This window comes from Tamandua tetradactyla, chromosome 6 (assembly GCF_023851605.1).
Source record: "Tamandua tetradactyla isolate mTamTet1 chromosome 6, mTamTet1.pri, whole genome shotgun sequence".
Taxonomy (NCBI): Eukaryota; Metazoa; Chordata; class Mammalia; order Pilosa; family Myrmecophagidae; genus Tamandua; species Tamandua tetradactyla.
In genome coordinates, this window is record NC_135332.1 from 143,644,715 (window position 1) to 143,668,615 (window position 23,901).

The 23,901-nt window shown below is 31.7% G+C and overlaps 1 protein-coding gene across 16 annotated transcripts in view; it reads left to right on the plus strand.

The window, feature by feature from the left end:
- The window catches only part of VPS13B (vacuolar protein sorting 13 homolog B), a 1,000,970-nt gene that overhangs the window by 580,063 nt on the left and 397,006 nt on the right, over window positions 1-23,901 (plus strand). For 8 of the 16 annotated variants that reach the window (XM_077167317.1, XM_077167318.1, XM_077167319.1 and 5 more), the window contains 5 exons: window positions 4,321-4,492; window positions 4,957-5,071; window positions 7,465-7,606; window positions 10,811-11,216; window positions 16,865-16,976. In XM_077167317.1, the coding sequence (XP_077023432.1) occupies window positions 4,321-4,492; window positions 4,957-5,071; window positions 7,465-7,606; window positions 10,811-11,216; window positions 16,865-16,976 (947 nt within the window). Of the gene's footprint in view, window positions 1-2,818; window positions 3,012-4,320; window positions 4,493-4,956; window positions 5,072-6,837; window positions 6,919-7,464; window positions 7,607-10,810; window positions 11,217-16,864; window positions 16,977-23,901 lie in introns of those variants that run through there. The other 8 variants (XR_013178354.1, XR_013178355.1, XR_013178353.1 and 5 more) reach the window with 7 other exon arrangements.

A 23,901-nucleotide genomic window follows, 5' to 3' on the forward strand; every position in this document is an offset into this window, starting at 1 on the left:
ATACCCTCCTTCTTTATAGCAGTGGTATAAGAATGACTTATAAAGCCTTAGAAAAATCTAAAATGCTGAGTGACTGTAAGAATATTCATTTACGCTATATCTAAAATAAAAGTTAACATGTTAATCTCTCAGTGGGAATGCTTAGTTAGGTTCATGGCAAAATTTGACTTGCATTATTTGTTTATAAAGAAATTTAAATTATTTAATGGGAATGTGCCTGTAGTTCTCAAAAAACAATCAGTATGAGGTGGTTCTTTCCTCAGTGTCCAATGACTGTTTTAAATGCATTGATTTTCATTTAAATAAAATGTTAATATTGAATTGAAAAGTTTTTGGCATCAACTGATATAGTAAAACTGTTGTCAAGTTTTTCATTACTCGGGTATAGTTAACCAAGTCTTCTAAGCAATAATTTACCTCAAATTATTCCAAACAACCCTTTAGATAGTATATTTAGTTTGAACTTTTTACTTGATTGCTATTTAAGAATATTTTAAAATTATGCTAAGTCGCCTCCTGAAAATAGAATTATTTCATTTAACATTTATTTTTAATTTATTCTCAATAGTTAGAAAGAAACTTTTATTCAAAATATGGTAATCATAGCATTTAGATTATCATTTCATCATTTGAATAGCTTTAGAAAGAACAAAAACAATATATCAAAGCAGTTTGGAGAAATGAAGATTATTATTTAACCTTCACAAGCCATTCAGCAAAATATTTTGTATGTAATGCTTTTCCTATTTAGAAATAATCATATGAAAATGTCTGTATTCTCCTAATTATTGTCTTATTTTATTTTGTTTTTAAAATTCAAATACTTTTATTGTTTAAATAGGCCCTGGTAATCTGCAGTGCTTATTTATATGAATTTTTCATCTGCTAACCACTTTGAAATTACAGTTTTTATTTTGTTCTCACTAAAATTTGCATTTAAAACATTACATAAGTTTTTAAAAAAATATTTTGCTATTTAAGGTATAGTTTTCCTTTCTCTGTTGGGTCAAAATTATTATTTTTAAGCTGTTTTAAATACAGAGAACTTACTGGCACACTCTTTTGTATTAAATAGAAAAGAAGTATTTGTTTATAGGATCCTTGGATGATTTATACTTTAAACTATGAGTACTGCTTTTCATGCTGACATGTTGATAGGGAGCACCATACTTTTGTGTGAATATAATTCTAGCTATATTCAATCTGGGTGGTGGTCTAGGGGGAAATATGAGAGAAAGGCTTAAGTACTGAGCTTAAAAACGGTTAATCATTTTTCTCACCCTTGCACTAAAATAGTGAGAGCAGAGGTAGTGGAGACCACAGCAGGTCACTTGTTACTGCTGACTTAAGTACAAACAGTGGTGGATGTGTTTAGCCCTTGGGGAAGTTTTGTGATTGAACAAGAACGCTGAAGTTATTTTGATAAGGGAAAGTAGCAATGTGGCCAAAACTGTGATCATCCCTGAGCTCTGAAGCAGGCCAAGGATGAAGGACTCAAGTGTTTGCTCTTCCAGATGAACAAAGATAAATTCAGTTAGGAAAATAAACTTAGTATTTTGGTCAATTTGCAACAAAATGGTGAAAGAATTAAGCTGTATAATTTAGAACTTGGCATAAGAAGGTGTGGGAAAATAGCTCAGTGTCTGATTCTGGCTTGATTTTTGCTGTAGATTTGGAAACAGAGCAGAAAATTAATGCATAAACATATTTAACAACACCACACCAAATGTTGTAAATCCAAAATGAAAATTGAAACTGCATGAGGAAAGAAGCAAAACTTTTACTTAGGGGTGCTTATTTATTCAGTTTGAAGCCACAGTTTAACACTAGTAGTGTTAAGAATCAAGATCTCCTTGAATTGAGGTGGTGTTTTCTCTGGAATTTTCCATTCTTTGGGTTGTAATATTCTTCTATTACAGGGAGGATTTAATTTATGTATGCTTCTTGTGTAAGAACCTATCCATGAAGAAATGTACACTGACTGAATTATATTGTCTACTATAAAAATTGACTTTGTAAAATGCATCCTTTTCTGGGATTAGTTTGTGCTTTTCATTAGATGTTAGGTTAACTTAGATGACTAACCAAAAACCTGAATGTTTTCAAGGCTTCTCAAGTCCTAGGAATCTCAATTATAGCAGATTTAAGAAACTTATTTTGGAGGGGCATTTGTATGAAAACCCCACAAATGGTGAGCTGTTTGTTTTGCTTGGTGTAACTGAGATAAGTAATGACTTTATTATCTTCAGGTTTAAATCTATAATTTTCTGTCCAGTAAATCACAGGACACTGTTTCTTAGCTGTGCTTGGTGCCCAAGTGTTCCATCAATAAATATTTGCCTATTCAGGGCGGGCCGCGGTGGCTCAGCGGGCAAAGTGCTTGCCTGCTATGCCGGAGGACCTCGGTTCGATTCCCGGCCCCAGCCCATGTAACAAAAAAAACGGAAAAACAAAATACAATAAAACAAGAAAATGTTAAAAAAAAAAAAAAAAAAAAAAAAATAAATAAATATTTGCCTATTCTGTGAAATTCTTCCGTTTGTCCTTATTTTAAAGATTCAAGAAAATTGAGAGATATTGATTGATGATATTGTGAAACACTGGAGTCAAGGTAAAAGCTTCATATAGAAACTGAATATATAGTTGTCTGGTTGTCAAGTCTGTGGGCTTTTTCTTTACGGGAATTTACTAATCTTCACTTTTAAATTTCATGCTAATGCCTTGATTCTAGAAAAGATTAGTGGTTTCTGTACTGAAAACTTATCCATAAAGAAAGGCATTATTAACCATGTTACATTATCTTATATTGAACTTGAAGGGATGCTGTGTTCTGGCTGTTGTTCTGGTCCTGACCCCTCAGCGTATGGAAAGGAATATTCTATTTGAGACATTTAAAACAACAATGAACTATTGGAGGCTGAGGATGTATGAAAAATGAAAATGTGCCTGAAGTTAGAGAGATGATAAATAAGAAAGGCAGTAGAGTTTAGGAGACCACATTCCCTAAAAATGTGAGTGTATAATTTCTAAGCAGCAGTTTGATGCTGATAATTATACCTACCACTTATAAACTGTTTACTATATTTAATTACTTTACATGTTCTCATTTAATCATAACAATTCTAAAAGATAAACATCATTACAATAACCGTTTTGCAGTGGGAAATTAACTCCGAGAGGTTAAATCATTTGCCTAAAATCACATGGCTATTGTCTGATGTCTTTAGCCTACTTAGCACATCACACTACCTGCCAGCCTAAGCTTGACTGAATATATTTAACTAATGTTTTACACACATACACACATACAGTCTTTCAAACAAATAAGCATGTTACATCGTATTTGATCAAATCTCAGAATGTGGCTTTAGACTCCCAAGTTTTATATGCAGGTTTTAAATGGATAGCAAAGTTTGAAGTTTTGAAAACTCAAATACTTGGTAGTTAATCCTAAAATAACAGAATACATCAGTGAGTGATCACTATCTTTGGCACCATCTCTTCCTTCCTTTGAGACTGGAGCTATACCACTCCAAACCAAGGTTTGTTTTTCTCAGGAACACTGAAAGCTCCTGAAAAGCCCAAAAAGAAACAAACCAACCTTTGGCAGCAAATTTGTCAGCACCAAAGCTAGGGCCTTTTACAAATCCAGAGTTCAATACGTATTTGTTTGTTAAATTGAGTAAGTATACATGCTTCTATACCTCCAGTTAAGAGATTTTAAGCATATAAAATATTTTTAAAAAAATCTATTTAACAACACCACAGCAAATGTTGTAAATCCAAAATGAAAATTGAAACTGCCTGAGGAAGGAAAACAAATTTTTTTCTCAGGGGTGTTTATTTATTCAATTTGAAGCCACGGTTTAACACTATAGTATTGCTATTTGAATTTAATTTTTAATGTCATCTTCTATTAAAATATTTCAGCTATGCTAATGGCTTTGCTGTGGTTATTCTAGATTCATACATAAATGCTGTATAGCAGGGGCAGAGCTACCAACTTTCTCTCTAAAAGGTTAGACAGTAAATATTTTAGCCTTTGTGGGCCATAAAATCTCTGTAGCAGCTTACTCATCTCTGCTGAAAAGTAGCCACAGACAATATATAGGTATAGCTGTTATCTAGTAAAACTTTATTTATAAAAACAGAGCTGAATTTGTTCCCTGACTGTAGCTTGCAGACCTTGACTTATTCCAGATTTTATGTACGTTTAGAAGTAACTGGTATGACATACAAGTAAAAATTGCAGGTTTTAAATTATAGGGTTTTTAAAGTTATTTTTATTTATGTTACAAAATGTTTTTTCCCTCACTCCAGGGAGATTCTGTACAAGCCGGTGATGACTCACCATTCTCAGATTCTATTACCTTGGAACAAACTACAAGTAACATTGGTGGATCCAGTGGACGTGTTAGTTTATGGATGCAGTGGGTGCTCCCCAAAATTACTATAAAACTCTTTGCTCCTGATCCTGAAAATAAAAGCACAGGTACAAGATTACTTTTATTCTCTACTGATAAGATCAAATATTAAACACTAATTTTTAAAGAAATATTGGAATTAATCTTATTTATTGTCTTTATAATGAAATAAACCATTAGATCTAATTCTAATTTCTACTAGAAATACTAGCATATTGAATGTTATCAGTATTTAGAATTTTTATGTTTGTATGAATATATTCTCTTTGATTTTGTAGTACCTAAATTGTGTCTTGTTTACATTAAAATTCGCTCCAAAGACCATGACATAATTTTCCTCATTGGTCATATTGATTCATTAAAACATTGTCACTAAAAATATTGCAGAGATTCTTGGTTGTATCACTTCAACACTTCAAGAGTTTTATTTACAGCACTTCAAATATTTACTGGAATTTCCTCTATCTTGAAATAGGTGCTGTGTCTTAATTGTGAGGCCTATATTGAAATTACAATCTTGTTATCATTGCAGAGGTTTGTATGGTCAGTGAATTAGAAGATCTCAGTGCATCTATTGATGTTCAGGATGTTTATACTAAAGTGAAATGTAAAATAGAAAGTTTCAATATTGATCACTACAGAAGCAGGTGAGTAATGAACAATGAACATGGAAAAAGCTATATTTTTCTTTGTACAAAGTCAGTAAAAGAATTTTAATATTTTAATTTGGTTAGTTGTTTAAACACACACACACCTTATTCCCAAAGAGAGTTTGTAAAAAATAAATTGGTTACTTTTACTTAGTATTTATTCATACAGGTAATATAATAAATTCTTGTTTTATAAGATGGCAACTCTGTTCATAAGTGTTCATATTCCCATACTAAATGAAATAAGCTGCTTTGCTAATCAACTCTTACAATTTGTTACATATGCTACATTTTTGTTGAGATGCCTGAAATATAGGCCTATATGCTTCCCATCCACTCCCTATACCAGTGCTAAGCATAGACCAAAAGGGAGCAACATCTCATGTCCCTTAGCACTTTGAAGACTCTTTTCTCATCTCTCAGATGATTAATATACATGTGGTGGATGTTTCTCGACCCCTGTCTTCTTTCCCTAATAAATTTATATCAAAAGTATGATTATGTATTAATAGGATTTATTTGTAATAATAAATAATAGTAGTAAGAAATGTAAGTTTTAGATATTCTCACAAAATTCTTTAGCCATTCTGTCATTAGTTTTTTTCAAATAAAAATGCAGTTTTTTCATTGCTTATAAAAGTCCTTTGACGCTTTATTTTTCAAAATTGAAATATAATTCACATACCATAAAACTCACAAATGCTTTTTAAAAATTATTTTGAATAGTATCTTAATTTCAGTTTCCCAGTATTTTGGCTTAGAAACAGGTTTAACATCAATTTCTTTCTGGATTTGGAATTTATTCATTCAACAATTATTTTTAGAGTGCCTGCAACAACACATAATTTGTTTCTATACATAAATATATATATATGCATTACATATGCTAAAAAGTCTTTTTATTTCATTGTTTCAAATTTTACTTTAAAGACATTTGAATTTTTATCCTTTGTCACATGTCATATTGCTTATGTCAGTAATTGCCCAATCTGTCACAGCTTGAAAATCATGCCATGATCATGTTTCAAAATTATGACATGATTTTTAGAAACATAAAATATAAATATAAAATATTTATATTTAGAAACATAAAATTATAATACCTGTTATAATAGTTTTATCTTACCAAATAAATGACAAATATTTGTTGTGTTAAAAGCAAATCATTAATTGACTTTTGATGAAGTGATGTTTAGCTCTTTAGTTCCCTTCTATTGGTGTTGTAGTCTGTGTATCACATCAGAATGAATTTTGTCAGTGACTTATTATTATATATTATAATTAAAATAATTTCTTAATAATATAATATTACAATCTCTATTCTAGTTCATTGCCAATTTTACTATTAGATTTATGTAAAATTTAAATTCTTACATAAGTTGATTTACTTATTCATTCATTTAATAAAAATATTTATTGAGTGTCTATTATGTGCCAGCCCTTGTACTATGTGCTAGGGAGATGTGTTTAACAAAAATTGACTCAAGTCCTGCCCTCCTCATGGACCTTGTACTGTAGTGCAGGATATAGAAATAAATAACTAACCAAATAAATATACAATTTACCATTAAGGCAAATGCTTCTATACATAACTGCTGGAGTGTAATATTAATGTAAATTGTTCTCATGATTGCATTGTTAGATCTTCGTTTTAGTTAGAATAGTATTGCTTACATCAAAAGTATTTGAAATAGTTATATATGCTCAATTATTTTAACTCAGAAAATGGAAGAGAACAGATAAGGTGAACTTATGTTTTCCAGGCCAGGGGAAGGTTGGCAGTCAGGACATTTTGAAGGAGTATTTCTACAGTGCAAAGAAAAACCTGTGGTGAGACTCATTAAGTAATTATGATTTTTGAAAATATATTATAAAACTGTTTATTTTTGTTTCATGAAATAGGACTGATTACAAGAATTAGAAAAAGAGTAAATTCTTTTTCTGACCTATTCCTCCAACATCACATTATAAATGTAAAACTGTTTATTCCTTTAAGCTGCTCATGTTTTGTAACCATCTTCCTATTATAGCAACCAAACAAATTTATCAAAAGGGCAAAGGTAGGATTGTTTTTTATTAATATACTGTAATATTAACATATTATTTTATTGACTCAGTTCATATTTTATAAGTGAGTTCATAATAGATTGTCCTTCATCATAAACTAAGAGTGGTGATTTTACACTAAAAGCAATTGTTTTTTCTTTCCATTAACAATGTTTTCGCAGAAGTTGGTCCAGACAGAAGCCATACCCAGAGTGACTCAAACCTAAAACTATGCAAACTTAATCAGAATTTAAAACTATCCAGATTTTTTTTTTTTTTTTTTGCTTATGGCTTTTATTGCTTTTTGTCTTTTCAACTTCTTTGCTCCTGTCCATCACCTCAAGCCTTGGGGAAGAGTTTTGGTCTTTGGGGCAATGTGGAGGTGTCTTCCTTTCCTGTACTGACAAGCTGAACAGACGCACCTTGTTGGTTCGACCCATCAGCAAGCAGGACCCTTTCAGTAATTGCTCTGGCTTCTTTCCTTCTGTAAGAAATCATTTTAAAATTAAGCTACAGAACTTCCATTAACAGGAATCCACGGAAGAAATATGAACTATCCATAGAGTCAACTCTTGATATTCATTTCCCTCTCTATCATCTATTTTGTAAACTAACTATAATGTATTTTTAAATCATAGACTGGTTTTCCATTATCTAATTTGTTTCTGGGTCAATTATGTGTGCTCTTTGTCATTCTGTTTTGTGAATCTTAACCAATTTAACATAAGCATAAGAAAATCAAATTAGGATGTTAAATATAACGTTTGTTTTTTTAAATGGAGTATTTATTGAAGGATCAAGAGTTGACCATACAGCTTTTTTCACTCTTTTTATCATTCTTAATGAGATTGCTTTATGTTATTTTCTTCTATTATTACACCATTGCCTTCTCACAGTTAATTCAAAATACATTATTTGATGCCCTCTTGATTTTGTACAAATCTGTACTTTTGTCATTGTCTGAGTAGAATATGAATGCTAAACAGAACACTATTGACTTTTAGAAGTTAGAATCCTGCTTATTATGATTTTTCTAATGATACAATATATTTGTATATGTTCTCAAGCTAATTATTTTAAGTAATGCTCTTATGCATGTAATTACTAAATATTAAGAGCAAATTTTGACAATGGTAGTAATAATTTTCATTGCAAACATGACTAGATATTCTCTGAGTAGATATGAACTATTTATCTTTTTCCATTATAACTCAAAAGGTATTTAAGACATATATCTTTTAGCATTATAAAAATAAGCCAAAATTTTACATAGTTGTGTTCCTAGAGCCCATGTTTAACAATCTATTTGAATAGCAAATGCCATTTTCTGATTTGATTTTTGAACTTTTTCTACTATAGCTTCTGTGTGGTGATGGATGTAAAAATGTGGCTTTTGTGTCAGTGGAAGTTCTGTTTAGACTTATTTTCCTCTCAGTGTCTATAAGAAATATTCTTACATAATTTTAAACTGTATTAATGAAAAAATATTATTAATGCCTTCTAAATTCTTTCCTTAATTTTCAGTTTTTCTACCAAATTTACATAAGATTCTTTTTATTAAAATTTCTTTAATATCAGTATTTTCTAACTTTTCATTTTAAATGATATAAAATGCTGATGATTACTGCAAGAAAAGTAATATCTATGTTTTCTAAACTCTAGTTAATATTCGTTTGTTCTTTCGATTTTTTCCCCCTTACATTAAGGGAATTAAGATTGTAGCAATTTAAAAAACAAAACCTACCCACATAGAGTTTAAATTTCAAGAGTGTTTAACTTTTAATATGCTTAAAAATGTTTTTCCAAACCATAATATTCATATGTTTAAGATGTTTGTAGAATTCAAATGCTGCCATTAATGAAGATTATTATAGGAATTAAGTTATTTAGTTTAGTGTTAGATTCTACCTTCCTCAAAAATCCAGTTTAAACACCCAGGGCAGAGAGAGTGTTGCTGTAACCCTTCCCATAGGGGCTGTACCATAGCCCCCCTTCTCCATGACCATTGCCCCCCTTCTCCATGACCATTGCCTGCTATCCAGAAACCTGGTGACAAGACTGTGGTTACTTTTCTTGCTTTACTGTGTATCCTTTTGTTTTGATTGTAGAAAGTAGGAGAAGCAGTGAGAAAGTTGATAACAGTACAAAGCGCTGTAGTAGAGACCACTAAAGAACAAATGATTTATATTGCAACTCTACTTAACATTTAATTTCCAAATCTTTTTTTTTAATAGTCATACAGTTAGCTTTATATACGAAGGTATATCAAAGAAATTTTATTTCAGCTTACTTCATTGTGAAGTCTAGATTAAAGCAAAATTAGCAGTGACAGTTGAATTGTGTACTTTTTCCATGTCATTTGATGATAGGCAACAAAATGAGAGGAAGAAAATGCATGCAAAAAAATTTTACCAGAGGTGGAATAACATAGCCTCAAAACAAATTGCTGTTTTGCTCCTTCTTGCTCCTACTTTCCTGTTTATGTGAATATGAATATATTCCTTTCTTTTTCCTTTTTCCCAGTTCATTTCCTTTCTTAATATTACTTTTTCGATCCTAATAGCTAAAAAACAAAAGTATCAGACTTGCAGGGAGAGGGGATGGAAAGGGGGGTGTAACAGCTCAACTTTAATTTTATATTGGGTGAATAAAAAAAATGGGATTTTATATTCATGAATTGGTTCTGGAAAACTTTTCACTAATTCTCCATTTCAAGTGTTAAGGAATATATTTAATAAAAAATTCCGTGTGTTAAGGAAAATATTTAATCAGAAATTTACTTTACCCTTTTTAAAGTGTGCTGTTTTATTATGATTTATAATGTGCAATTTGAATATCAGAATTTTAGTTGGGTTAGTTTTATCAGAAATATTCAAGTTGTAATGATAAAATTTTCCTTCTCGATCACATTTTTTGTGTATTAATATATAATCTTATGCCTTAGGATTTTGAGTCATAGGAGAGTTGATATGTTTCATAAGCAAGGTGATAGCCACTGAAAAAGGCAAGTTCTAAAAGACAAATGTTTTGTTTTGTAATACATTGCCATTTCTAATAAACATGCCCATAACTGGTTAGCTCAGTTATCAAAGTATGGTATCAGTTAGGCTTTTTTTATGGGCTCTATTTCATATATGTTAGTCAAATTATCAAAAGCAAAACAAAGCTCTGTTCTTGTAACTGTTAAGTCCCCTCTAGTGCTGGTAGTTGTCTTGCCTTTTTAAGTTGTTGGTCACAAATAGAAATTAAATACATTTTCGTTTCATCTGAATAAACAACCATTCTGTGCCTCATGCTATAACAGCATATTGGTGCTCTTAATGAAAAATTACCAAGACTGAAAAGATAAAATGTAGAGATGGTCTGTTTCAAATTATTATTAATCATACCAGAAAATGACGAAACTGTAAAACATGCACAAAGAAGTCAGTTACCTCTCTCAAGTTCTAGAACTAGAACTCCTAGTTAGAGTTCATAACTTTCTGTTCAGTCTCAGTCATTCTAACATTCCCAGAAGCTTTGCCCTATCTACAGAATGCAAAGTAATGTGGACACAAAGGGTTACAAGGAATACATAATAAAAGGGTTAAAATCCCAATCCAGGTAATTTTCTGCTTTGAAAACTTTTGTTTTGTTTTTTTTCTGTTTGTTTAATGAAATGTGTATTGTGATTTCCTTTTTCTGAAACAGACAACTGCAAAACTTTTAGATGGCTCTCATCAACAGCATGGATTTCTCTCCCTGACATATACAAAAGCTGTAACAAAAAATGTCCGCCACAAGTTAACATCAAGAAATGAGCGAAGAAGTTCTCATAAATTAACTGAAGGTTTAATGGATGGTTCTCCTCATTTTCTTCATGAGATTCTTCTTTCAGCCCAAGCCTTTGATATTGTCTTTTTTTTCCCTTTACTTAATGCCATTGCAAGTGTATTTCAAGCAAAACTACCAAGGACCCAAAAAGAGAAAAGAAAATCTGGTCAGCCAATGAGGACCCATACTCTGACTTCACGCAATTTACCTTTGATTTATATCAACACAAGTGTAATCAGAATTTTTGTCCCCAAAACAAAGGAAAGGCAGCCTACTGTTGGAGGTACTGTCTTCTGATTATTTTTTCTTTGATTTTAAATACTTTTTTCTAGAAACCTAAATTTTCTGCAGGTTCTAAAAATGGGTTTTTAATTTTTTCTGTAGGTTTTTAAAAATTGGTTGTAGTTTGCAGTTTGATGTATTTTAGAAAGTAAGTACATTATAATCATTCTACAACTAAATCTCTAAAAGATATATCAGAATACTTGGTATTTGACTATATTAGGAGCCTCAATCATTAGTTATTAGTGTAGGAAATATGATTTTTTTTCCTTCAGCCTTATTTTGCCAGTGAAACTTATACTTTCTGTCATTAAACTCAAATACTGGGTTCTGCATACCTAAGATAACTAAAACTTTAACAATTTTTTGAAAATTATGTAATTTGGCAGTATCTGTAGCTATCTTTATTAATATAAAAGTCACAGAAATTTTGACTCTAGATGAAAATCAGAACAAAAAGTTTCCTGCTGTCTATATTATAAAAAATTCCAATAGTTTTCTTTTTAATAATTAAGGATATCATTTTCCATAAGTATCTCTGTGGTTGGTATAAAAGCCAGTCATTTCCCCAGTTAGATGAATTCCTGTAATTTTATTGACCATAAGATATGTTAATAAGTTTTTGTAATTTTTCTGAAAATCCTGCCAGCATATATTTTGTGTCTTCCGTTTCATAATTTTCTGATTATTTTCATTAGCATGTAACAATTGTGTAAGGCCAAAATTTCACTGAAAAAAAGTGATACTGTTTATGAGAAGTAGAGAGGAGGTAGATAAAAATACAGAGAGAATGCTCTATGAAAAAAGCTGAGAAATAAGAAGACATAGCAATTGTTTGGGAAGTGCTATAGCAACATATATGATTGTGATGCTTATGTAGCAAGCTACAAATTCTAGATATTATAAGCAGGTCAGATTATATGAATTAATTAGCTTCTGAATAATAATTGCCAGTTAAACTGACCCTCAGTTGATTCCATTTTCTTATACTGCTTTAATTTATAGTTTCATTCCTGGAAACCCATCTAATACGTAAAACATCAATATTGGTCACAAAAATAAATAAAAAGAAAATAAACCAAATGTATATGCCTCATCACCCATTTTTTAAGTTGTAAAACTGGATCTAAAATGTAAAGCCACATTAAGATGTTGCTTTTATCTGCATAAACTGGCCTGGTTGAGACTTAAAATAGATGTTCAGTAATGTTCATACTAGTAATCTTCCAGAATTAGACATAATTGTTCTTCAGTGTGGATATTTGATCTGCATTCATAATTTTGCTCATTTGTCTCAAAATTTTCATTTTCTATTTGTTGTATATGAATGCTTCTGAAAGTCTTTGGTTTTAGTGGAAGGGATATTTTCATAATGAATTGCTCTGTTATACTTCATTACAGAGCTCCTTTGAATAAAAAATCTTAGATTAACCATACCTGTGGTAGAAGCCTACATGACTAAATTATGTTCACTTTCCATGTTAGTGTTAGTCACAGTCATTAGGGATCAGAAATACAAATTTACATCACCACTAGGAGGGTCTTATTTTTAGTAATGTAAGTTTCCTCCTAAGGCAGAATTTGCTTTTAACTATAAAATGTCTTAATCATTGACTTGGGAGCACTTTTGATGAAGGCACGATTTTGTGGTATTTTCTGAACCAAATGATGTGCAGTTCAGTCAACATGTAGAGCAGTGCCACCCTTGCTCATGAGAGTGGCAGCATCTATGCACTGAGGAAGGGGTCAGTAGTTCACTGTTTAACTCTGAGTTCATTTTTCTGTCATATTTAGCAATGGTTCTATGCTTCATTGATATATTTGTCTCTATGTCTGAAGGAATAAGAATCTGGCTCTCTTGAAAGAGGGAAAACAATTTTATTTCCTCTGTGTTGTTTTGTTTGTTGTTTGGTTTTGTTGATTTTTTCCCTTGTGTTATAATCAATGATACTATATATTGCACAGTTTGTCGTCGTTGAAGTTTCCCCTTTGGATCCCGTAACTAGGAAAATCACCTCATGATTGCAACTGCAAAAATATTTCTAGACTTTTGCTATCTTATTTTTAAAGGTGTTTTTGTAGAGGTAGGGGTTAAGGGCAAAATTCTGGAATTCAGATGTCTAAGTACTTCCTAAATTTTTGACACAGTCTCTCCAATGCCACTCTTAATTGATATGGTCATAATTCTCCAATGGAAAGTTTAGAGAAAAGTTTTTATTGAAGCAAAATTCATATAACATAAAAAATTTGCCACTGTGTCCTTTTTTAAAGTGTAAACACATTTTTTAAAGGATATTTTTATATGGAAGTTTGAGTGTTTTCATTTGATACATTTAAAAGGCATGATGTAACTAAATAAGAAAAACATTGAAATAGCTATTGCTTTATTTAGAAATAAGTATGATTACTTATAACTATAGTAATATAAAGAATGTACTACTCTTTTTACTCTAGAAAGACTTTAAAAGGAGCTTGCTTGAGCAATATTTTTATTAGATTAATTAAATTGAAAATATATGTGTAGGTTATGTCTTAAGGAGACTAATAGCATAACTAAATGTTGTCATCATACTTCTCAGCCAAAACTTTTTTATAAAAATATTAATATGAAATTTGTACATATAGATCAGAGATGATTCATAAACTAAATGCAACTGTACTTTCCATTAATATACATAAAGGTCATCAGGTTTCACATTTATTAAATCTTCTTTCTGTCTTCAGTGGCAAACGTGACAATAACTAATTAAAACCTTTCGTTGATAGTTTTCAGTGGGACTGTCACTACAGTTGTGGCTTTATAAAAGTATAACATTACCCAGTGGTCAGTTGAATACTCTTGAGACTTTACATGTTTTACTATATTAAATTTATATTGAAAATCTTTAAGGAAACTTGAAGTCTCCAAAACTTTCTCGTTTCATGTTGAGTTTTAAGAAAACTTGGTTGTAAATTCCTTTTATATTAGTTTTATATTATCTGATAATAGCATGAAAACTATGCCCTTTATTCAAGCTTTTGGTTACTGATGCAAGTTCATGAATTCATAGTTGTTTATAGCCTTTTCATTTTTCATACACACATGCACATATGTGCATCTGCACACACAATACATACATACTCTATTGTCCTGAGAAAAGATTAAAATTTTCAAACTTATATTTCATGTCACATTAAATGAAAACTTTATAATACTTTATGTCTAAATGCAGCTAGTAATGATAAGAAAAAAATATTAGATTTAACATTTTAATATTGTGGAGAAGTGATATTGAAAGTCTGGGTCTCAACCTGAATATTTTTTGCATTATGTGTAAAGATTATCAAGATTCTGAATCTACAGATGTTTGACTTCCAGCTTAAGCTTTTAATTTCGGAATAGGGGACTGTTTTCTTTGGATCGAGTATGAGTCTTCTAGAATTAATATTTCCTCATGAGGTTCAATTTTTTAAAATACATTTAAAGCAAAGAAGGAAGGCATTCATTTTCATGTCGAAAATGCTTCTAGAGGGAACATTTCCTCATATGGTTCAACTATTAAATTCAGGTGAAATAAACCAAAAAAAAAAAGGAAGCTTGTTTCTTTCCAACTATAAAGTAAGTGAGAAAATGACTCAGAGTTTTTTCCTGTATAAATACATATTTTTATTATTTTAAAAAATTATGTCAAAGATACCTTTTGATAAGCTAAATCTTTTCTATAATAAAATTATTTACTTTAATCCAGTTTATGAATGATCTATGTTAAGTGCTTGTATTTATTATAATAATTATTATAGCTTCATAGTATAGTCTAGGGAGAATACTTTTGGCTCTAACAAAAACAGAATTCTGTTCTTGGATCAGGTTTTGTATGTAACACCAAGTACGTCATTTTTCTTCCATATGTACCTCATTTACTGCAGTGTTTCTATTACATTTCAGACTTTCATACAGTGGGTAGTATCTGTAGCCTGGAAGAACAGTTAGTAAATACATTAATTGCACTTCTGTGGTATGGTCTAGTTTCAAAGCTTACTATTTATTGATTTAATTGATGCCTGCTGCTTAATCAGACATTTTGCCCACATGGAACTATTTGATAAGCTTGGCATAAAATGCTAGATCTGTGAAATGTAAACAATGTTCATAGTCTAAAGACATATAATTAGGCCAGATCTCTTGTCATTCGAAAATAGTACAGCTCAATGAGAAGTAGTTTTTATTTGATCTTCTTTGCCTTGGACATTTAAAAAGTATTGTCTTTTCTGTGGCATCCATGGGCTTATATTTATTAAAACAATTCATCTCTTCTTCCCCTATTTTGCCTTTACCCATTCTGAATAGGCATCATATCTGGTTCCTTCTTTCCCTCCCTGAATATCTTTCTTCTTGCTTTTTTTATTTTCTTAATTCTGACTTTCTTTTTCAGACTAATCTAAGTCAGACCATACCAATTGTACTGCTGAGGCAGCTGGAAATAATCTCCTAACTTTTGCATTCTTTGGGCACCACAGTTTGGGAAATATGGGTTGTATGCCTTTATAGGGATGTTCTGTTCAGAATATTCCTTAAATCTTGCAACCCAGTCCTTTACTGTTCTATTTTATAGCAGATGATAGTTCCTTGAGAGAAATTATAAATTTTAATTTGTTTTCTTTAAAACTAAGAAAGATATATAGTTAATTTTTAACCGCCACTACGGTAAAATAACCTGTTCTTAAGTTGGAGAAGAGCCCTCAAGAACCCCTATCCATTCCAAGTAGTTCTTAGAAAAGACTTTAAATTAGCCAGTAAGTTATAGAAAGTATAAAACTGTTATCTTTTATGAAAACAGAAGGTTAAATTTTGTCTTACTTAGGACAAAGAAAAGAATCAGGATTGAAATCTTTCTGTCTTTTATTGTTATATTATTTACTTTTGTTTTAGACCTCATTAGGAAGTAGAACTTTTACACAGGTGTAAGATTACTATTTCTTAAGCAGTTTTACAGTAGATGTTATTAAAATTAAAAAGTGCCTAGAGTAACAAGTTTAAACATCTTTTATTAAAGAGTTAGTTGGGCTTTTCCTTCTTCAGCATTGCAAATATCACATTTCTTTTGGATTTTCCAACATTTTACAGATTAAAGTGCTATGTACTGTGTACGTGTGTACGTGTTCATGGGTGTATGTGTGTATGTGTATGTTATATGTGGTATATTTAATTGTTCAATTTAATCACTTAAATTTAAATGGCTTTGAGAATTTGTTACTGACTTTGTGATATCCTTTATCTGTAGACAGCAATGGAATGTCCAAAATCTAGGGTTGAAAATGCTTATGAAAAAGAAAAAGATGCAGTAGTCTGAGATTATAAACATGGCCTTAATGCTACATATGTATTTAATATCACATGCTTTAATGTTTGGCATGAGTTGTTTGTTTTTTTATTGCCATTTTATTTTGTTTTTTAATAGGAAACCACTTAATGGAATATAAAAGAAATAGAGAATTAAGAAGAGGATCCAATGTCTTCTTTTTAAATATATTTTTTTCCTTGTGCTTTTCCCATTTATTGGTCTTGTGTTCATGTATCTCTCTCCCCCTTTCCCTCAAAGAATACTCCCTCTTATGCATGAAGTACACATAGATCCACAGTATCCATCATAAATATTTCCTTTGTTACAGTTCATCAGACAGCAAATGAAGACACCATGGTTTTGAAGATTGGCTCTGTTGCTATGGCTCCCCAGGCTGACAATCCCCTTGGCAGATCTGTCCTCAGGAAAGATATTTACCAGTAAGTTTATTTTCTTATGTTCAATCTTGCCACAATTTCATCCAGCAAGGAAGTATGCTGATCAGTAAAACTTCCCTAATGTGTCTTGTAGAAATACTTTTCATTTGTGACCTTTTGATATTTAAAACTAGGTTTTTCTGATTTTCTTCAGTTGTGAGTTTTTAACTTCATTTGGACAAATCAAATATTTCAGTGAAGTGTTGATGAATGACAGAATAAAAGTACCAAGCCACCAAAAACTGAAGGAACACAGTTTGGAAAATTTTAGCAAACTTTAAGTTTACCAAATTTCTAATCATATGAAAAAAAAACAATGTCCTTTCTAGAACCACCACATCCTACTATAGTCAGGTTCTATCAAAGTGATGCATTTTCGGGGCAGGCCATGGTGGCTCAGCAGGCAGCATTCTCGCCTGCCATGCTGGAGACCTGGGTTCGATTTGCGGTGCCTGCCTATGTTAAAAAAAAAAAAGTGATGCATTTTCTTAATTTAAGTATAAGCCATTATTTGAAATGTAGGACTGTGGATGTCATATGGATCAAAGCTGTAAAGAAAAGCAAACTTCTAAGGAGAAATTTCATAGTAAACACTTTCTGTGAAAATACCATGCTCTGGATTTTGTCACTGAGTATTTGCAAACCGTGCCAAGCATATACGGACAACTAAACTGGTGAACATATGTAATCAACATGATAAAAATAATACATGATTTGTACTGAGGTTGGCACTGCTGCCAGACATAAAAGTACAGTTGCAAATAATACCAAGTGAGAAAAGTCACAGAAATACAGATGAATACATGTCTTATTCTTCCTGCTGTTCTGTTTTTCAGATGTTGCTGTCTCACTCTTTTAAAAAATAAATTCCTTTTCTCTGATAGATGTTTCTGCTAGGAAAGATTCTGATTATTGTAATGCATTTACCACCTAGAAAGTTACAACCATTTTTACGTTAAATGGATCCAAGAGTTTTATTTTCTCCGAATTATTTTCATGATTGAGGTGAATTTTTTTCCTTTGAATTGTATGTTGTCTTGATCTTATATTGTTAATTTTTTGGTACCTTATACCATGCATTTCTTAAATAAGTTTTTTATTTAGCCAGATTGTGTAAACTCTTCTAATATCAGAGCCTTGAATAACTTGAAGGAGGCCTTAGGAACTATCTAATCCAACTTTATTTTATAGATTAAGACTCTGAGGATCCAAAAGAATAGTTATCTCTAGTCAGGTAATCAACAGGATTACAATGGAACATAAATTCTGAGTAAAAATACTTTAATTTTTTAACATTTGGAAATTCTTTCAGTTATTTTTATGTTTTTTTGTTCTGCTTCAGAAATAAGTGGCCCTCAAAGAAGTTCTTATTTTACTTTCATTTGAAGGAATCTGTTGTATATAAATGATCCTATCACCATCAATAAGGTGAATTACTGAGATACTTCCTTTTCTCCCCTCCATTTATCAGTTGCTGGCATTTACAATCATTGTGTCCATATTGCTTGGAACTCATTGTGTGTTGTGTGAGAGGGCTCCTTTAGGTTTTCCTTCTATCTCTCTTGCCTCTTTTCAGTCTTTTTCAGTGATCTTCCTCCTAAATCAGCCCATTAATATTTGTGCACTTCAGAGTTTTCCTTTTATTCATGTTTGCTTAGCTCTCTTCCAGGTTGAGTCCATCTACTCTCCTGCCATCAACACCTACCTGTGTTTTGATAACTACTGATCTTGCATCCCCCACTTCATCTTCTCTCCTGACTTCCAACCCCATATTTGTTGTCTGCTGGGCAGCTTTCCAAACTTCTTTATCTTCCCAGCCCCTGTTACTGCCTAAAAAAAACATTAAATAAGTAAACAAACATGGGGTTCCATTCATCATGGAGGATGATCTACTCCCCAGCCCATGGAGCTAAAACCTGAGGTTGGGTTTAAAATCTATTGTTGTATCTATAATATATCCCAAACTTGTCACTTTTTGTTTACCCTTACCCTAAGGTAGTCCCTCTCCATATTTTGGCAATAGCCTTCTAATAGTACCTGACTCACACACATTCAATAAATATATCTGGAATACCCCCTCCCTTGGTATGTGCCTTCTTCCATTCCATTTATTCTGATACCTGTAAGATCTTTCTAAATATCAAAAGCGGATTGTGTCACTCTCTAAATCCATACTCTTGTCTATATCATCTTGCTCATCCTTCAGAAAGCAGTTAACTGTATATTCAGTGTGTCGTCATGATATTTTGTGCCTCCACTTCCCATTGAAATTATTTGTCTATTTTCTTGTTTGATTGAAAGTCCTTAAAGGAAAGGCATGGTTTTGTTTTTATTGTTCATTTCTTGTTTTTACTCTTTGCGACCTCAGTTCCTAGTCCAATACTGTATTACCCTATGACTCTATTTCCCAACTTTGCAATTTATTTAATTATCTGGGCCTCTATTTAAATTTTCTGGGCCCCTGTTTATTTACATTTAAAGGAAGGATAATGACCTAAGGACATTCTTAGGCCTAGGTAGAAATGCAGAAAATCACCTCTGGAGTGACTTGGAGCACATATGACTTATCAGAGGAAACTGAGGCATGGAGTAGTGGTAGAGTCTAGTGGTTGCAAGGGTGGGCTCTGGAGTCAGACTTCCTGAGTTCACATGCTACCTCTGCCATTAATTACTTAGTAACCTTGGGTAAATTATTTAACCTCTTTGTGCCTCAACTCCTATATAAAATATGAATAGTAATAGTGCCTACTACACAGGAGTGTTGTTAAAATTAAATGAATTAATTCTGTATACCTTGTATGTAGGAAGTGCCAAAGTATTTATTATTGTATTATTCTCTGTTATTCATGTTGAACCCAAATTCCAGACGTATATACTAATTTTGGGGTACCCCCATAGCCCAAGTTAAGCAACATGTGATAAAATGTTAAACATCATAAAGTTCTGGATTCTAAATGGCAAAGTCAGACTGATAATTTTTCTTGAAAGTTCACATTCCAAAGGCATTTCTAAGTAATAAGTGGACAAAAATATTCGTATAGGATTCATCTAATATGTTTCAAAATCTCACAGAATGCAAGTTTCATTGAATATTAATAGGTAACCAGATAAGTTTAGCAAATACTTGGTTTCCCAAAGTTAAAGACACTTTATTACTGATTGGCTTCTTGGAGCACTTAAGAGATTTATGTGTACTGTCAATTCTTAAAAGGAAACCAGCGAGAGCCATCTTTTCTAAATTTACTCAAAGATGGATATATTTTAATGCTGACTTCTCAAAGCCTAGAATTATACAGAACAAAATTTGGACATACTATTTTAGCTTTTTTGTTTTGGTCACTTGGCCCTTTCTCATATATTGATTCATTTTCTCGCTCTCCTGATAAATTAAACTTCTTGAAATCATGGGCCTCATCCTTATACCTTTATAACTTCTTAGTTTTCAAGACATTACATAAAAATAAATGATTGCATGACATATTGCTAAAAATGAGGGGCTTTCTTTCAAGTGGCAGATAGAAAGAAAGAAGTAGTATCAGGCAGTAAGTTGTAAGACCTAGCTGATTGTCAGGGGAGTTGCCTTTAGAAGTTAAAGGAAGGACAGAATATTTCTAACAGAGCAATAGGAATAGATTTCTCAGAGGATTTTGCAATTTGAGGAAATATAAGAAAATAAATAATAAAAGAGTAAAGCACCAGAGGTAAAGGAAGCCTTGTGAGTGATAATTAAAATGCAAGAATGCACTGTGTTTGTCTATAGGTTAAGACTCATCCAGGGAAATAGTGGATTTCTTTGATTCATGAACTTGATTTCATTTTTGTGAAAAACATATGTGGTGGTTTGAAGAGTTATGTATCCCAGAAAAACATATTCTTAAATTTAATCCATTCCTGTGCATGTAAGCCCATTGCAACTAACTCTTTTGATGAGGCTGCTTTAGGTAACATGTGACCCACCTCATTCAGAATGGGTTTTGATCCTATTACTGGAGTCCTTTATTTAAAAAAAAAAAAAGTTCAGACAGAGAGAGAGAGAAAGCCATGGAAGCAAGAAGCCAAAATCAACAAAGCCCAGAAAAGAAGGGAGAGACCAGCAGTCTCCACCATGTACCTTGCCATGAGTCAGAGGAGCCAAGAATCACTGGCAGCCAGTTGTTGGGAAGAAAGCATTGTCTTGGTGATGCCCTGATTTGGACATTTTCTAAGCCTCACATTTGTAAGTTAATAAATTACCATTATTTAATCCAGCCCAATTCCTCTTATTTGCTGAAATAGCCTAGGAAACTAAAACAGTATGTTACGACTTATGTCTGAAAAAAATATTTGAAGAAGTATAATACTATCATTTTCTTTCTTCTTTCCCTATCTCATTTTGTTCCCTCTGTAACTACCTTAATTGTTTGATTTCTTTAATTAATTATAGACATATAATGCAAAAATGTAAAGGATAGGAAGCATATATGTTATCTTTTTAGATCAGTGCTTCACATCATGTCTCACATAAAATAGATACTTTATAGAATACATGCCATTTTTAAATTAGTGAAATACCTACATAGAAATTTTATGAGTTTTGCCAAAATAGTATACTTAACTAATAGTAGAGCATTTCAGAGTCTGTTTCTCCTAAATTCCTTTCAGAGACCCTTTTGAAGTTCCTATTTCCATCATTTAGTCCCTCACACTATTATATAATTTAGTAATTTCACTATCTTGCTCCCTTGTGATATGTTCTTACTTCCTCTCTCTTGTAATCTGCTCTTTGTGTTCCTTCTCTCTGTCTTGGCTTTTCTAATGTTCCTTTCTTCCGATTCCTTCCTTTACACTAAAGCCATGATAAATAAATATTCTTATTTCTCCATTTTATTTGCTATACAATTTTTAGATTCTTCAATTCACTTTTTTTAATGTGATATATCTTAGTTCGGGGCAATTAATATAGAACATTGACATTTGTAGACATCAGCTAACTATGCCTCTGCTTGACTTTCAGAATTAAATCACAGATAGAAAGGAAAAGTATCTCATAATGGTTATATTATATATATATATATGTATATATATGTTTGCTTGATTTAATTTTTAAAGCAATTTTATTGAGATATATTCACATACTATACAGTACTTCCAAAGTACACATTCAGTGGCTTTTGGTTTAATCACAGAATTGTACATGCATCACCACAGTCAGTTTTAGAACATTTTCATTACTCAAAAAAAAGTAACCCCTGTATGAGTCATCTCTCAGTCCCTCTACCCTTCCCCAACCATACATAACCACTAATCAAAGTCAGTGTCTATCATTTTTTTCCATTTATACTTTATGCATATGGAATGATACAATATGTAGTACTTTGTGTGGGTTTTTTTCACTTACTATGTTTTTTTTTTTAATTATTCTTGTTTTTTTATTAGAAAAATAAGTTTACAGAAAAGCCATGTAAAAAATACAACATTCTAATGTACCCCTCTGTTGTTGCCACTTTGCATTGGTGTGGTACCTCTTTTACAGATAATGAAAGAGCATTAAAATTTTACTGTTAACTATAATCCATAGTTTACATTAATTGTATTTTTCCAATATACCACCCTATCATTAGTACCTTGTAATAGTGTCTTACATTTGTTATAATTCATGAAAGAGCATTTTAAAATGTGTATTATTAACAATAGTCCATTGTCCACAACAGGGTAAACTGTGTTATATAGTTTCTGTTTTGTCTTCTAACTTTCCTTCTAGCAACGTACAAGTCCCCATCTTCTCCTTTTAACCATATTCACAAGCATAATTCAATGCTGTTAATTTCACTCAAAATAATGTGCTACCATCACCAGTATACATTTCCAAATATTTGTAATTAACTTAAATGGAAATTCTGCACAAATTAAATATCAGTTACCAATTCTCTACCTCCATTCTACTCCCTGGTAACCTATATTGCAGATACTAGCTCTGTGAATTTGCTTATTATAATTAGTTCATATCCTATTGGTTCTGTTTCTCTAGAGAGTCCTAATTAAGACAGAAGGTAAGTAACTTAGGACGTTTAGCTCTGGTAGCTTTGCATAATAAATAACCCAATCAGGTTTGGAATGTTTAAAATAAATATCTGATGTTCTGCTTATGATTAAGATACAGAAGGCAGTTAACAATTGCTAGCCCTGTAAAACTGAAAGTAAAGAAAGAAGTTACAAAATCATATATTATTTCAAAAGAGATCATAGGAGACGAGAGGGGACATCACTGCTGCATTATAGAAATAAAAAAGATTATAAGGGAATATTATGAAAAGCCCTATTCCAACAAATTAGATAATCAAGATGAAATGGGCACATTTGTAAAAAATCACAAGTACTGAACTGACTCAAGAAGATATAGAAAGTCTAAATAAACCTGTAACAAGTGAAGATACTAAATTAGTAATACAAAAATACCCACAAAGAGAAATCTATGCCAAATGGCTTAAACTGGTAAATTTTACCAAATGTTTAAAGACAAGTCATCTTATTGGTGTTGTCTACACAAGTCTTTTAAATCACTTCCAAAAAAATAGAAGAGGAAGGGTACATGAGTTAGTTCAATGGTAGAATGCTTGCCTTCCATGTGGGAGACCTGGGTTTGATTCCCGGACTACACCTGCCCCGCCCCACCCCCCAAAAAAGTGAACTGAAAAGCAGAAGAGGAGGAAACACTTCCCAACTCATTCTTTAAGTCAGTATTACCTTGATACCAAAACCAAATAATTCATCATGAGAATAGAAAACTCCAGAGATCAAACTCCTTATGGATAAAGATGCAAAAAGTTCAGCAAAATACTGGCAAATGAAACCCATGACCTTATGAAAAGAATTATATACCTTGACCAAATGAAATGCTAGGTTGGTTCAACATATGAAAATCAATGAATGTAATGCACCATATTGATAG